This window comes from Myotis davidii, unplaced genomic scaffold, assembly GCF_000327345.1.
Source record: "Myotis davidii unplaced genomic scaffold, ASM32734v1 scaffold376, whole genome shotgun sequence".
In the NCBI taxonomy this organism is placed as follows: Eukaryota; Metazoa; Chordata; class Mammalia; order Chiroptera; family Vespertilionidae; genus Myotis; species Myotis davidii.
In genome coordinates, this window is record NW_006288121.1 from 2,606,879 (window position 1) to 2,622,143 (window position 15,265).

The window sequence follows — 15,265 nt, forward strand, 5'->3', positions numbered from 1 at the left end:
ATTGCAACATAGTTGCTTAGAGTTGCAGCTCAGAGGCCGGCAGTGGCCGGTGGGGAACCTTGGCTTCCTCCATCACTGGAGCAAGCTAGCCTCCTGTTCGCTTCAGCTGCCTGGCTGGCAGCCGCCATCTTGGTTGGTAGTTAATTTGCATATCACCCTGATTAGCCAATGGGAAGGGTAGCAAAGTTATGGTTAATTACCATGTTTGTCTATTATTAGATAGGATATAGATTCTTTAAATCTACCTTTAAAAGATTGTGTTTTTCATGAAACAGATCTCCTTTACATTTTGGCAGTTAAGTGTAATCCAAATAAATGCATTTAAGAGCCCATAAAACCTATAAAATAATATTTATTAATCAAAAGCAGATATGTTTTAGATGCCTTTTTTTTCAATTTTTTGGTTAATCCTCATCCAAGGATATTTTTCCATTGATTTTTAGGGAGAGTAGGAGAGGGAAAGACAGAGAGAAACATCGATATGAGAGGAACACATCAATTGGTTGCCTCCTGTACAAGCCCCAACCAGGGCCCCAGGCTCGGGTGGAGCCTGCAACCAGGTACATGCCCTTGACCAGAATTGAACCCCGCCACCCTTTGGTCTGCAGGCCAACACTCTATCCACTGAGCCAAACTGGCTAGGGCTCTAGATGCCTTTTTAAATGAATCTAGAACAAACTAATTTGGATATATTAAAATGCGCTTTTGAAGTTCTGTTTTCATAAATGATTAGTGGAATTTTAAAGCAGCCTAGCATTTTTTTTTTAGTGTTTTGAATCCTCAACTTTAAAATGCACTTTACACAATGAACTTCTACAGTTCCAAGTAGCTCCACTTTCAGGACAAAACCATGTAAATGGGGAGGAACTCAAAATGCAAGCTGTACCAGAGAGCATGTGTAGACTTCTAGACTGAATATTGTCTTCCAGGGGGTCAATGTCGAAGATGGAGCCAGGATCTGTGCGCCAAACTTTGAGGTCTTTTACCAAAAGGAAAAAATCAACAAATCAAGAATGAATAAAAAAAGTCAGCACCACAGAGGGTCAAGAGAAAATCATGAAAGGGACCTATGTAAAGAGAGAACATGTAATAAGCAAACACACTGCAATGCAGACGTCAAAGGAGAACAAAGAAAATTTCCAATCAGCAGGATTTGTTAAGAAAACTTCAGGATGAAATGTAAGCTGCCCTGTTTGTCTTCATTGCCTTCCCCCGGCACACATGTACACCAGACAACTCTGTGCGCCTCCCCACATCCCTGAACTCCGATCGCTCATGCTTTCCACACGCTGAAACAGGTACAATGTTCAATGAAAACTCCTGATTAAAGACATATGACTAATTCTTTATGTGACCGAGAAGTTTTTGTCTGAGAAAACAAAACCAAAAATGCTCTCCCTCTAACAGAAATAAATGTTTATAATGGAGGCAAGTGGTAGCCCAGTTTTCATTGTGAGCCAAAGAGCACAAGCTAACCCACATAAGATACATTTATTTGAAAAGTACAATAAAGCAAGGCACCAAGAAAGGAAGGAGGGATGGGAGGATGAACAAGGAAGAGCTGCCTCCTCTCAGTGGACCACAGATTAGTTCACTGCTATGGTCAGTATTAGGCTCTGCAAGTCAATTTATTCTCTTATTTTAGTTGGGGCAAAAAATCTAAATCCAATAACTTTCATGTTTTTAGTCTCTCTACCTAATGGTTATCAAGACCTAAAATAATCTGTACAGTGCTGTACCAACAACAGGTACAGATATGTGGCAGAAGTGGTACAGATGTGTGGCTAAAGATGTGTGGCAGAAATGGAGCTTTAGTAAAAACAATTACTTAGAAACCTGGAATGGAGATCTGTTTGTCTTTAATATTATATAGTGCTTACCAGGCACTATTCTCAGTTATAACGTAACTCATTTAAGCTTCACAACATCGTAAAGTAGGTATTATTACTATTCCCATGTTATAGATGAAGAAATTGAGGCAAAGAGATTGAGTTAGCTTAGCCAAGGTTATGAAACTAATAAGTAGCAGAGCCTCCAAAAATTGGCTTAGTCTGAATTACTCAGAAAACCTCTAAACCTGTATTTCTATGCCTGGTTCAGAAAGTTTAATGTTTGTTGAATGCAATATATTTTGTGGTTTCATAGGCAAGTCCTCAATGGAAAACAGTTTCCCCCAATTAGAAAAAAAATAAACTGGCCTCTGGATTGCCCAGAAAGGTAATAATTTAGAGTTGAATATCTTATATTTTTAAACATTAATAATTTCTATCTCAAAGGTAATGAGTACTGAATTCTGAGAGCTCAAAGTCCAAACAATTTCATGTTTAACAAGAATCTCACATTCATTCTTGGCCCCTGATCTGGGGTGGGCGCCTGGTGTAAACTGTGCAGATGTCACCCTCCTGGGAATCAGGCGCTCTGCTCTTAGGAGATGTCGATACAAAGCAAGAAAACTCTCTAACCCTGTGATACTTTTGATGAAAACCTCACTATTTATCCAATTGAATGTGATCACTTTAAGCAACCAACTCGGGAAGATCAGCAAAGCTATCAACTACCTGCAAATATGCTTGAGATCCCTCTTTGGAAAACACTTTCAGTCACTTAACCATCCAAGTAACTTGCTGCCCGACTTCAGTACTGGCGTTTTACACTAAGACATGAGCCTGTCAAATACACAGTTTCCTTGCCCTTCTCATCTCTAAATGGCCTCTCAGTAGTTCCACAAAAAGCTTTACATATGAAGATGATGTAACCTAACACTGAGATAGCTGAAAGGCATTGTTACACGGTTACAAAAAAAATATTAATAGAGCAATGTAATTGGACTAGCTATAAAAATTCAGAGGCTAACTGCTCAGAAGACAATAGTCATTTGGAAGTATGGGTCATTGAAATGTACTGAAAACTTAATTATTTTCCTGCCTACTGCTGTCTTAGACTTCATAGGATCCTTTCTGTCTCAGCCCCTTTTAAACACTATGTCCCTAAGACTTCCCCTGACTGACTGGAAGGAACCGCAGGAAAAGAAGGTTCTTTCCTCTCTGATGTATGGGACTTCCAGACAGCTCTCGATTATCCCAGTTCAAGAGACAAATTCAAAAAAATATATTACCTATTCATACAATGGATCAGGATCTCTCTGGGATTTCCTAGACAATAACTGCAGTGCAATATATTGATCAAATACATAAGGTAAAGTAAAACCAAAGTAATTGTTCAAACCGTGTTATCACCCATGTTTGATATTGGGCTGCTGCTTTGCTTAACAAGTAGAAACACTCTTAAGACCAGAAAGTTATTAAAGACAGAGTGTCCAATTACAGAAAGGATTGAAAAGATACCTGGCGAATGCCATGAATCCCATTCAATGTGGTGCATCAGTGACACTTGGTCCATTTTCAATTGGGCACCACATCAAACATGGGAGGAGCTGTCCAATGAACAAGGAGGCCACTTCTAAAGCTTGGGCAAGTGTGATCTTTGTGACCTGCTGAGAAGGAGCGGCAGCTTACCCACAATGATGCCAGGTCTCCTGTCCATCTCCACGATGTGCGGGTGGACACCTTTGTAGGCGGCATCGCTGACCACCTGGGTGTTCTTCCTCACGCGCTCTGTCACAGGGTCATCCACGACAGGGGTAAAGCCCCTCCCCTTTGTCTTTTCAAAATCTTCATGATATTTGACCTGAAAAAAAGGTAAAATAATATTAATTCCAGCTGTAACTTCCTATTAATCCATAGCTCACATATTTTTGACATAACGGCAGCTGTCACTGCACCAGCTCCATCTAGCTTATTTTCTGCATATATGCACGCTTTTCCATTCCAAATACAACATCTGAAACTTCAGCTTCCTAAGCATCAGAAATCAGGTGCTGATATATTCACAGTTTGGCATCATTATGGTTAGCAGTTCTTTTAAATTATGTATAAACCTGTATACCAGTAAGAATTTTTAAAAGATAGAAATGTTTTTTAATCCTGGTTCCTCTCTAAAATATACTAATTTAGGTACAAATTCATTTCCTATTCCTTAACCTTTAATATGCAATAAAATAAGCTAATTCCACACTTATTCAACAAAACAGTATTAAAATTAGGTTAGAAGAATTACAAATAATCAAAATTATTTGTAATTAATTTTGTAATTATATACAAAAATGTATATATACTTCAAAATATACACTTTTCAGGTTCTGAAATTGGATTAGGGTGATGGTTGTTCAACTTTGTAAATTATACAAACCATTGAATTGTACACTTTAAGTGGGTACACGTTATGGCATATAAATCATATCTTATGAAACTGTTTTTAAATACATACATATTTTTAATTTTCTTTGCAACATGCCAACACCAAACTCTGCCTTAAAATTAATTAGAAATAAGTCCAGCCAAATGTCTTTCATAAAATGCATTTATAGTAGTCATGTTAGAAATAAAAACACAACCAAAAATCACAGAGAAAAATCTTTTTATTAGAGAACATTTCCATTACATTGCAGTGCAATTAAAAAGTCTCCCCCAAAGCACAGGCCCATCCGCATTTCCATGCTTTGTTAGTTATCCAGGTTATTGGTGAACTAACGCCGTCAGCACACTGGCTGGTGCCACTCCTTAGTGTGTTTTAGTTGTGAGAAGAAGGATCTGGTTGTACCCTACCATTGAAATATGATTTTGCGCTTCTTTGACATATCTCAGACCAGGTGTATCTAAAATAAGACTTGGTCTACCTTTCATCTGTTTATGGTCCTGGGTATATTTTACCTGAAAGGAAATAGCAGAACAGACTTGATAAGACAATTACAATCTTTAAAAATTATGTAACTTTTTCAAGTTTTCCAAATGAGTGAAATATATACAACACATTCTACCTTATTCTCCCAGGTAACTTGTTCAGTGAATTAATTTCATTCTAGAATAACAATCTAAAATTTTATAAATGTAAATTAATACAGTGGTAGCTTTTGGAAATCATCTGAAATAACACATGTACTTACTGCATATATCCCAAATGTTTCTTGAAAATATATTTTGTTTTCACAAGAAAAAAAAACAGGACTGCACATAAATAATAAATGATACACCCTTTGTGATAGTCCAAAAGGAATAAAACCACTTGCCGAACTAATATTTTCTTGATTCTTCTTTACTCTTTCCATCTCAGGAGTTACACTTAAAGGCGTAGCTCTTCCCAGCTGACCTTTATAATAAACCTACCATTTCAGAGAACAAAAAAAAATAGTGCAATGTGAATCAATTCAACTAAATAAGAGTCTCATAGTATTTATTTTAAAGAACTGGTCAAAAAAAGAAAACTATGAGAAAAGGTTGTTATCTGATGTCTAGTCATATTTTAAATGCTTGCACCTTAAATCAATCTATTTTAATTCATTCCATAGCATTGAATCACAGTGAATGTACTCCACTATATGGGCATACCATCAGTAACACTGTAATACGCATTCCATCACAAAGGAATGTGATAAGAAATGTCTTCGTGGATATTACTGAAATGTACTCCTGCCCATACAGAATGGTGCCATTGTGGTTTCTTAGTAATTAATTGTAGCAGATCTTTTGAAAGGTTATCTTCAAATGGGGGGCATGATCTTGCATAAAAAGGCTGGTGTGCTTCCCACTACTCTCTTCCTCCTTTTGAAAAACCATGTCCCTTTTTGAGAGTAATGGAGTCAGTCACATCCAGTGCGACTCTAAATGTATCAGGAAAAGATGAGCATCTACTTCTACAAAATATAGTGGTCAGGAAAAGTGCCAAACAGTAAGATGCCTTTGCTTTATAATCTAGTCAAATAACTTGAAAGGTGTAAAGAATACAAGGTTTCTTTGAACCTAATAGATTTCCAAATTTCCTCCTCCACAGAACTCCATCTATATGTTAATGACTTCAAAGAAGAATTCTCTCAGTGAACTGCGTCCATGGATTACATAAACAGCAAGGAGCTGGAGCAGGCTGGGAGTTGGGGTCTTAGTAAAAAGTGAAAGCCCCTACAAGGACCCTTACATGGGCCTGTCTCGGGTAACCTATTCAGCATATACACTTTATAATTTCTCCCCAGACAGCGTCCAAAAATAAAGTAATAATAGCTGGGAGTGGGCTGACCAGGCTAGAGAGAACATGTGCAGGAAGGAAAGGGAGTGGGAAAGCTGATGGGTAGGGCCATGAAGCCAGAAGCTGCCGCCAAGTCCCTTTGAGGAACCACAGCAAGCACAAGCAGGAAGACTAGATAAGAGGGATACACAATAACCTGCAGACAAAAGTCACACGCAAGTCCCTGGGAACTCTGGAAGGGAGAATGCCTGGCTATGCCCACAAGACCTAAGACCCTGAAACCTTTCCAAACCCAATGTCAACTCCAGGTCATGAACACTTGTAAACATCATCCCTTCATTGACACGCTGACAATACGCTGGGTATGATAAGAAAGAAGTTGCTAGGATCACACATTGCTGATATTCCTCTGGTTTTCTTTAACTCTCTTCAGCTCTGGTGGATCAGAAATTGCAGTTGCTTGTTTAATCCCTCCTTTGTATTTTACCTGTGGAGGATAAATAAGAATGTTAATAGGTAGAATGATGGTTTCCACCCAAACACCACCGAGGATGGAGCCTCAAATTAAGCCTGTCTTTTCACACATCTTTTCCACCGTAGGTATGTTGACATCTACCACTGGATTCTGATTCACCTGACTGAGCAAGGACAAGTGTTGGTTGTGCTTTTTAAAAGTGAAATTCTAATAAATATTTTGCTGTTCAATATCCAAACTAACTGCCAAAATTCCAGGACTAAAAGTATTGGACATAGAAGGGGGAACCATCAGAATGGAGTCATTACATAAGAACTACAGTGAGGTTCCATGCAGCCTGGGAAGCCCAGGACTCTCTACCTGACCCAGGGCTTCAATCTTTAAAACTTAAAAACCAAAGAGGAGGGAATGGGGACCAGTGAAAAGGTAAAGGGGATTAAGAAGTACCAACTGTCAGTTATAAAAAGAGTCACGGCACAGGGAACATAATCAATAATATTGCAGTAACTATGTATGGTGACAGATGGGTACTAGACGCCACCAAACCTCCCTGGCCCCTAACTAGTCCTTCAACTACCCATTCCCCTCCCTCTGCACGCAGGGTAGCCTCCTGTGGCAGGGCCAGACGGTGAGTGCTGAATCAAGCCCAGCTCCCTGGTTCCTTTATCCCCTTCTCCTGTCTTTAGGATGGGACGCTGCCGTAACCCTAACGTTCATACCAGTTCCCCTCTAACTGGGGAAGGAACCTTGAGAGGGCTCAAATTCATCCACTTGAATAGTTAACTGAAGCCGCCTTCATTTTAGTAAAATCTGATCTCCTTGGAGACACTTCAGTGAGTTGTTTGGGATTTTTTAACGGAGGAAAGAAAGGCATCCGTGGGCGCTGATGCACTCCCTTGCCACTCTCCGGCTGCTGGCATGCACTGGACTTCCCCTCAGTTCGGGGTAGGGCTGATGTCTGGGCCACAGCTAGTCCAAGCTTGGCCCTGCAGATCCAGTTAAGCTTCTGTCTGAAGTTCCACTTTCACCTGCTGCCCTGAGTGGCGGTGGACACCCCAGCAGGCTGATACCGAGGGCGAGGAGCAGCCCCAGGAGCCATACAGGTTCAGAGCATGTTTCCATTTACAGGAAACAGAACGCAGGCCTCTGAGTATCCACAGAGCATGTGCAGATTGCACGATGGGCAGAGTACCTCTCCCCCCAGGACAGTGTCCCTGGCAAACCCTGGGGACCACTGTCAACAATGCTGCTGGACACACCCGAGAACACAGGCAGACTGTTCATAACCAGTACATGCGTAAAGTGAATTACCTGGAGAGGCCATGTTTGCTCCAAACCTGAGCTTAATGGGAGCGGGATGGCTGCCATTCAAAGCCTATTCACAGGAAAACAGGGCTGGGGTCTCTCATACAACAAACAGACACACGCAGGTTATCCAAAACGTCATTGTGTACGGACTGCACTTTGTTCAACACGGATTTTGGTTTTGTGGACTCTGAACACACCCATTCACCTCATAGCCTTAGATTTACCTATTTTTGTATACATATATATTTCTTCCTTTTTAATATAATGTCAATGCCTTGTCTGAATATCATCAGTCAAGAGTGGGGGGAGAACCAACCTCTTCATAGGAACAGGGCTGGGCAGGGAATGTTAGTTTCAGCTGCTTGCTTTCCTCATTCAGATTATCCCTATCAAAGCTCAGCTGGTTATCTGAAGCCAAACTACAGTAACCAGGATCATATGGTCCTTCTGGAGGCCACCTTCACCCCGCCCCCGCCCCCCCCAGGCCACTCAGACTCTTTACATAGATTACAGCGATTAGTTACCCCGCTCACAGGGAGGGGGAGCATGAAAATTACAGATAACCAAGGCATTTTTCCCCCAAGGGGTCAGTTTGAAGGAAGGAAGGAAGGAGGGAAGGAGGGAGGGAAGGAGGGAGGGGAGAAAAGAAAGAGGGAGGGAGAGAGAAAGAGAAAAAAGAGGGAGGTAGGGAGAGAGAAAGAGAGATAGAGAGAGAGGGAGGGGAGAGAGAGAGGAGAGAGAGAGAGAGAGAGAAAATTATTCAGAATAAAAAAAAAATCCTGAGTGTGAGCCAGGCTACGGGGTTGCCTCTGCATTTGTTCAGACAGAACAGCGACATGAAGGCCCGCAGACTGTCCTTGGGATGGAGGAGAGCCCCGGCCACCTGTTGGTACAGACCAAGGGGCAGAGATGCAGAACGCTGTACTCTTTCCGCTGCCGCGGCTCCCTCCTGTGCACCCACAGAAGCTCCAAAGAGAGAGTCCGCCCAGCCCAGCCCAGCCCGTACACAAAACGTCTCCTCCTCAACTGCAGCCCGGCTCTTTGAAGGCCAACCTGGGCAAGAACCACAGACTTCCCTTCCCAAACACAGTCATTGCCTGCCTGCTGGCACAGTTCTTGGTTTAGCTCACGTTTTCTTTCAGAAACACCAGAGAAGGCAGTATAATCTTGTGCACCTGAACCAGCCTGCAGCCAGCCAGAGCCCCCTGGGCAGGGCCCCCCAGGGATGCACAGTGATGCATCGATGTCGTCACCTGGAATTTGGAAATGCAACAAGCCCCTCCCCACCTGCCACACAACTGCCCGTCAGCCCTCACCCTCCCACAGGGCTAGCCCACGTCCAGCTCTGCAGACACTGGCAGGGGGTGACACCTCTCATCGCTGCGGGCTTCCTTCTTCATCCAGGGCTGAGACCTGCCGCCTCTCCGGGCTGAGACACGGCAAAGTTCTCTTATGCCAGGGGTCCTCAAACTTTTTAAACAGGGGGCCAGTTCACTGTCCCTCAGACCGTTGGAGGGCCAGACTATAGTTTAAAAAAAAACTATGAGCAAATTCCTATGCACACTGCACATATCTTATTTTGAAGTAAAAAAACAAAATGGGAGCAAATACAATATTTGTATTTGCATGTGGCCCGCAGGCCGTAGTTTGAGGACCCCTGTCTTACGCCAACACCAGAGCCAACATCCCCTCCTCCACTAAGCATCACCTCAGGGCACAGTCTCAAGCCCCCTTCCTTGGGGGCTTCGGAAACACACATCTCCCCGACCTAAGCAGCTAGTGAGGTCTGACTTGAAAAGGGGAAAACGGAAATGATGGTGGGGAATGAGGAATGAGTCACAGAACCAGCTTCTCAGCCCTCCGCAACACTGTGCTTCTGTGAGGGGTGAGGCATCGGAAGATGTAGGAAAATGCGAGTGGAGGGGCCAAAAAAAGTAAAAGGGAAAAAAAAACACACAGCTGAGTAGCTATACCACCTACTCTGCAAGTCACCTATGCTTCTCTCTTGCTTCTCCCCTGCCCTGGTTGCTTTGCCAAGTTCTCAGGTATAGACAGGGCCTGCTCTCGCTGGGGGAGCTGCTATGCTGGGAGTCTGGGGAGTCCTGCTCATTGGTGGTATTCAGGAGCAGGCATGAGGGTGGCCTTGGCAGGTGAGGGTGCCCAGGATCTCAGGCCTGCTCCTTGGGAGGCTGGCCGAGCCCTTCCTCCTCGTCTCCAGGGGCCACACATGGCAGCGGTGGTAGAAGTCCAGGGCTCCATCCAGAGCATCGGCCATGAGTGTTCAGCTCTTTGAGGTCATCACTGTGGTGGCGCCTGTTGCACACACACACACACCTCAATGCCCAAGTCACCCATGAAGTGGCGATGTCTGCCAGGCGTCCTGTCCTTGCTGTTGGGAAGGGGGCCGTCCTGCTCGCAGGTATAATCTTTCAGCAGCTCCTCCTGACATTCGGAATCTGTGTCCAGCAAGGCCCCAGGGGCCAGTTCCCAGGGCAGAGACAGAGCCACTGGGCTCCGTTCCAGGGGCTTTGGTGGCTGTGGGTTGGCTGGCGTGTCTGTGTTGGGAGGACTAGGGATCAGCGATGATGGTGGAAGGTCACGTGCTGCTTCTTCTGGGCCCAAAGGGCTGCTCTGTGCCCCCTGGGGCCCCTGGTGGGATTGGCACCTGGGGACTGCTGCCCACAGAGCCACACTGTACAGGCAGCTGCTGCTGCTGTAGCTGGAAGGCATGAAACAAAATGGCAGCGCTAACTGTGGGCTTCTTGGTAAGGCGATCAGGTTGATTTCATGTTCCCACTGCTGGGCCGGTAGGCGGTGCTTGGGTGCTTGGCCGGCAGTGGTGGCCAGCACAGCAGCAGCCCAGGATGATGATGATGGTCCACACCAGCCAGAACACAACACCAGAGTTCCCAGTAGTAGGTACAGCACTGAGACTATCCACAGCAGTGTCCTCTCTCACAGGCGTAGCTTTGATTGTTGGTCCCCACACAGGTCTCATCCTGTGGGGGTTCAGCCCTGGCTGACGGGGCTGGGCAGCACCCAGAGGAGCTCCATGCTTCCCTTCTTCTCTCCATCCCACCTCCTCCCCTTCTCTTCCTTCTCTAACACCATCTCTTCCTCCCTCTCTCCTCCTCGTTCCTCTTATTATTTTTATTATTCTGGAATATCTGCGAGGTTGAAGCCAAGATGATTTTGTTTTCTTACAGCTGACGGCTAGCATAATACTGAGCATGTATCAGGGGCTTACTAAGTATCTACTGGATAAATGAATAAATTAGGATAAGGAAATGGGAAGAAGCTAAAGATCTCTCATTCCCGCCATCCTCCATGTCGCTATAAGAACCAAGCAATGTTCACCCTGATTTTGTCCTCCACCTGGGAGAACTCACTGAAATTTTAAAGTCTTTTAAAATTATCTATTTGGAAGAAGAAGGCTACCATTTGTATTGGTAACAGTTCCATTAAGAGGGTCAAGAAACGGGAAAAATAACTATTGAGGGTAGCACCTTTGAAACGATTTCTAAATCCCAGGAAGACTGGTTTAAAGTCTCAGCCCTGCCCTTACAAATTGTGGGTCCCCGGCTTGTTCTCTGACCTCCCAGACTCAATTTCCCACTCCTGCAAACCAGAGAAATAAACTGTACCACTTCATGGGGTCACATAAGGCCTGTAGCACAAAGTCCATAGTAGAGGTACCTCATAAGTGTTAATTATCATTGCTTTATTAGCAATAGATTACTGACTGGTCAAATAACTTTTCCACTTTATTTATAAGGTTTCCTGCCATGACAGTATGTCTTAGGACCCCAGGTCTTCTTCTGACCTACTCCAGCTGATCATTTTTCTCTCCGTTGACAGCAGACCTCCAACTCCCCAGGTCCTCACCTGGATGTCGTTTTAGAGATCTACCAACTGAATCGTGAGGTCCATGAGGACAGGAACTGGGTCTTATCCATCTCTGCGTACCAGTGACCAGGATAATGTCTGGCACATTGAAGATTTCTTAAATAAACAGAAATGTCTAAATTATAGTAAAACAACCCCAAATTTCCTACACTCCCGTGGGAGGGCCCCAGTTCATGCCCTCCCGTGTGTGCCTGTGAGAAGGACCATCACAATGCAGAGGGTTCAAAGGTTTTCAGAGAGTGCTGTGATGAATAAGAATGTGTAATGTGTGATACAATAAGAGAAAACAGAGACAACTTGCCGTACTCAGCTGCTCCTGGTTCCTCCTCACTCTCTCTATCTCTGGCGTCATGCTGACTGGGGTTGCCCTGTAGCTCTGCTCTTTGTACTGGAGCTGGGAACACAGGGCAAGACAGCGTGAGGCTGCGGGGAGGAAACGCTGCCCCTCCACCGGCAGGATCAGAGGAGATGCGCATGCTGCAGAGCATTCATGAGTTAGGCTCTTCATCGGGATCCTAAGTGAAATATGCCTTGCTCAGAGGCTTCATCATATTGATCCCAGACTACGCTCTTTCTTGTCCAAATGTTTCAAATCCCACCTTTGGTTGTAACTCTTCCAATTGCATCATGTATTTGACCTTATCAGTGACAGCAAATGATTCCTTCTGTGAATGTATTTCTTCATAGCAGTAAAGCAACACTGATCAAGTTACCATTTTATATTTCAAAAGAAAGGGGGATTATATCAGCTCTATGCTTGTACCTTAGGGGTGAACAGTCACGATAGAAAGAAACCATGAACCTCACAGTTTTCTTCTCTGAAAACATCCAACCTTGGAAGGCTTGCCCTCTGGAAGAGCAGTAGGGACGTTTTCCTGGCCTGCAGCATGGAGGTGCCTTTGCTTATCCAGGGCTTCAGACCCATCAGTTGCGGTCAGCTTTCCTAGCAATTCCACACATCCCAGAAAATAAATGAGCAGACAACACCGAGGGGAAAAATGGTATGTCCATCAACTGAATTTTTGACAGGCAAAAGTAAAACTCACAGTTAAAATTCTATAAGGAACTCCGCAAGGACGTGGTAGTGATTTTTTAGAGTTTAAATTTAGCATAAGGGATTTTTTTTTCCTAAGAAATTACCAGGCCTACAGGGCCTGCAGATATAATGGACTTGAGTTCCCACCCTCAGCAGTGAATGTGCAAGTGAAGAGTCATTTTGATAAGTTTGGAAAATAAGCGACAAAGGGACAGGCCCCTTCTACAATGTGTGGCCTTCTCTGTGCCATGGCATGCATGTTGAGAGGTTAGGCAGACTCTGTGTCTGGGATAACCGTGTGAGTCAAAGTGAGGCAATGCCCAGTGTAATCTCTATGGGCAGCAAGATACATGGAGATTGCACTGGGTAGAGCTCAGAGAGGAAAATCTATAGAACAGCATTACTGATGTGGAGAGACTAGTGAAGCTGATTTCTGGTGGATGTAGGTTTGGGGACATAAGGGTGATGTGGAGATTGTTCATGTTTTGCATTCATCCATTTGCAAACATGCCAAGTGCTTTACAGGCAATATCTCACTTACTACTTTAGTCCCTGTGTTATAGATGAGGAAACGGAGGCTTGGAGAGCCGGGTGGCTTATGAAGGTTATAGAACAAGTGAGGCCTGGAGAAGGGATTGAACCAAGAGTCCAGGGTCCACATTCATCCCCGCTATTCCAGTATTATCTAAATTTCCACCATTTGCACACCACTTACCTATGTGTCATGCCAGATGCCATCTGTGCTGTGATTTATATATTTTTTCAGTTCTTTTACTAGCTATTCTTTTCAAATGAAGTTATTTTTAAAGGAGTGTTATGTTTCTATGATGAACACATTAAGATTACTTAATCACTAAGTCAAGGCCTAATAAACAGCAAGCCACTGAACTGCATCCATGTGTGAACCACATTTAAGGGACACTGTGGGTCTCCCAACTGCCCCCCTTAAAGACCCCACCGTCATCTTGTGCCACACTTCACCCTAAGTACCCATCACACTAAGCCTCCTCCAGCTTGAACAAGCCTTGGATTCTGAACAGAATCAGTTTGCTCTGCCAGCAAGGCTGTTCCCAGGCAAACCCACCCCAAACCTTGATTAATTCTTCCAGCTCTAACTCAACTGTCACTTTTTCTCCAAGGGTTTTACTCTCTCTCACTAACAGAGCCTTCCCTCTCTGCATTTTCCTACATCATTTTGCAAGAGGAATTATTACTTATTATTAAATGAGATATTGCATGTAAAGTACTCAAAAAGCAGAGTAAACACCCAATAAATATTGGTTATTGTTATAACACTTAATGCACCATCATTACTTTTTATGCCTGTTTCTCCTAGAGACCTTGAGAATATTCACAGCCTTAACTTTAGGGTGTGCCTTACTCATCTTTGAATTCCCCCCAAAATAAAAATACAGTAGGTATTCAATAACATGTTAGTGTTTTGTAAATAAGCAAATGCACATGAAGCATGGGCTAGGTGTCATGGAGGCCATGAAGGTGTGTGAGACCCGACCTCCGCCTATCAAGAACTGGCTCTCCTGAATGGTATTCACCATAATGGGCCTCCACCTTTGTAAGTGTCATGTATGGTGCTAGCCAGTAAAACAGCAAACAATACTTAGGGAAATGTGACCCCACACTGCCGATGTTCTCCTGGTTTTCTTTAACTCTCTTTAGCTCTGAAGGATCAGAAATGGCTGTTGCATGCTTTATCCCTTCTTTGTATTTCACCTGCATAATTTATTTTTAAAAATGTGGGTGTTATTCAACACAATGCTTTTAAAAAGTTTAAAATTCTTCATTTGTAACTATTGCATAATTGAAATTTCTTAATTCCAACATTAATTTCCTTCAATAGGAATACAAATTTTTATTTCATCTGATACTTTCAGGATTCCTTTATATACAGTACAAATAAGTCCATATCTATTCACCTATCCATCATTGTCGGAGTTTTTTAATTAAAGTAAGAAAATGTTGTTTATGATAATAAGTTTTGTCATTAGGCAAATATACAAAAAACCTTGGAAAATACTTGAGGTAATATCATAATTTATTATTGTCTATACAAAATGCAGTTTCTATTTATTGCTATGTTAAATTTACCACATATTTAAAGGCAAATGTCAAATTAAGTTAGCTACTGAATCTTGGGATCACTGCTTAGTTGACTAAGAGCATTCCAATAATCCAGAATAAGGAAAAAATAAATGTGGCCATGATAAAAGAAGAGAAAGGGGGAGGTAGAGGTACTTGTTCTAAAAACAGAGGCCACTGTGTCCAGATCACTATAGAAAAACCAGAAGCAGAAAGTCAGCAACTGTCTTCTAGCTTCACAATCATGTCATGGAAAGCCAGCCTATATCCTGGCACACAATTCACTGAAAAGCTCCTCTTTCAAATCTATTTAGAGCAGGGGTCCTCAAACTTTTTAAACAGGGGGCCAGTTCACTGTCCCTCAGACC

At 43.2% G+C, this 15,265-nt stretch overlaps 2 protein-coding genes across 3 annotated transcripts in view; both read right to left on the reverse strand.

Annotated features, from left to right (window-relative positions):
- The window catches only part of NEBL (nebulette), a 370,552-nt gene that overhangs the window by 27,264 nt on the left and 328,023 nt on the right, over positions 1–15,265 (reverse strand). The window contains exons 19-24 of one of the 2 annotated variants that reach the window (XM_015561463.1): positions 12,066–12,158; positions 6,470–6,562; positions 5,126–5,218; positions 4,665–4,769; positions 3,516–3,687; positions 887–979 (exon numbers count right to left, since the gene is read on the reverse strand). In XM_015561463.1, coding sequence (XP_015416949.1) covers positions 887–979; positions 3,516–3,687; positions 4,665–4,769; positions 5,126–5,218; positions 6,470–6,562; positions 12,066–12,158 — 649 coding nt within the window. The remainder of the gene's footprint in view (positions 1–886; positions 980–3,515; positions 3,688–4,664; positions 4,770–5,125; positions 5,219–6,469; positions 6,563–12,065; positions 12,159–15,265) is intronic. The other variant, XM_006759924.2, reaches the window with a different exon arrangement.
- Positions 9,503–10,907, reverse strand: LOC102772859 (WW domain binding protein 1-like). Its single transcript, XM_015561464.1, has one exon. It carries the CDS (start codon positions 10,586–10,588, stop codon positions 10,157–10,159), a length of 432 nt encoding a protein of 143 aa, XP_015416950.1. The 5' UTR covers positions 10,589–10,907; the 3' UTR covers positions 9,503–10,156.

Coding starts and splice junctions, on each gene's coding strand:
- LOC102772859 (XM_015561464.1), bottom strand. CDS start 10,588: ATGCCTTCCAGCTACAGCAGCAGCAGCTGCCTGTACAGTGTGGCTCTG.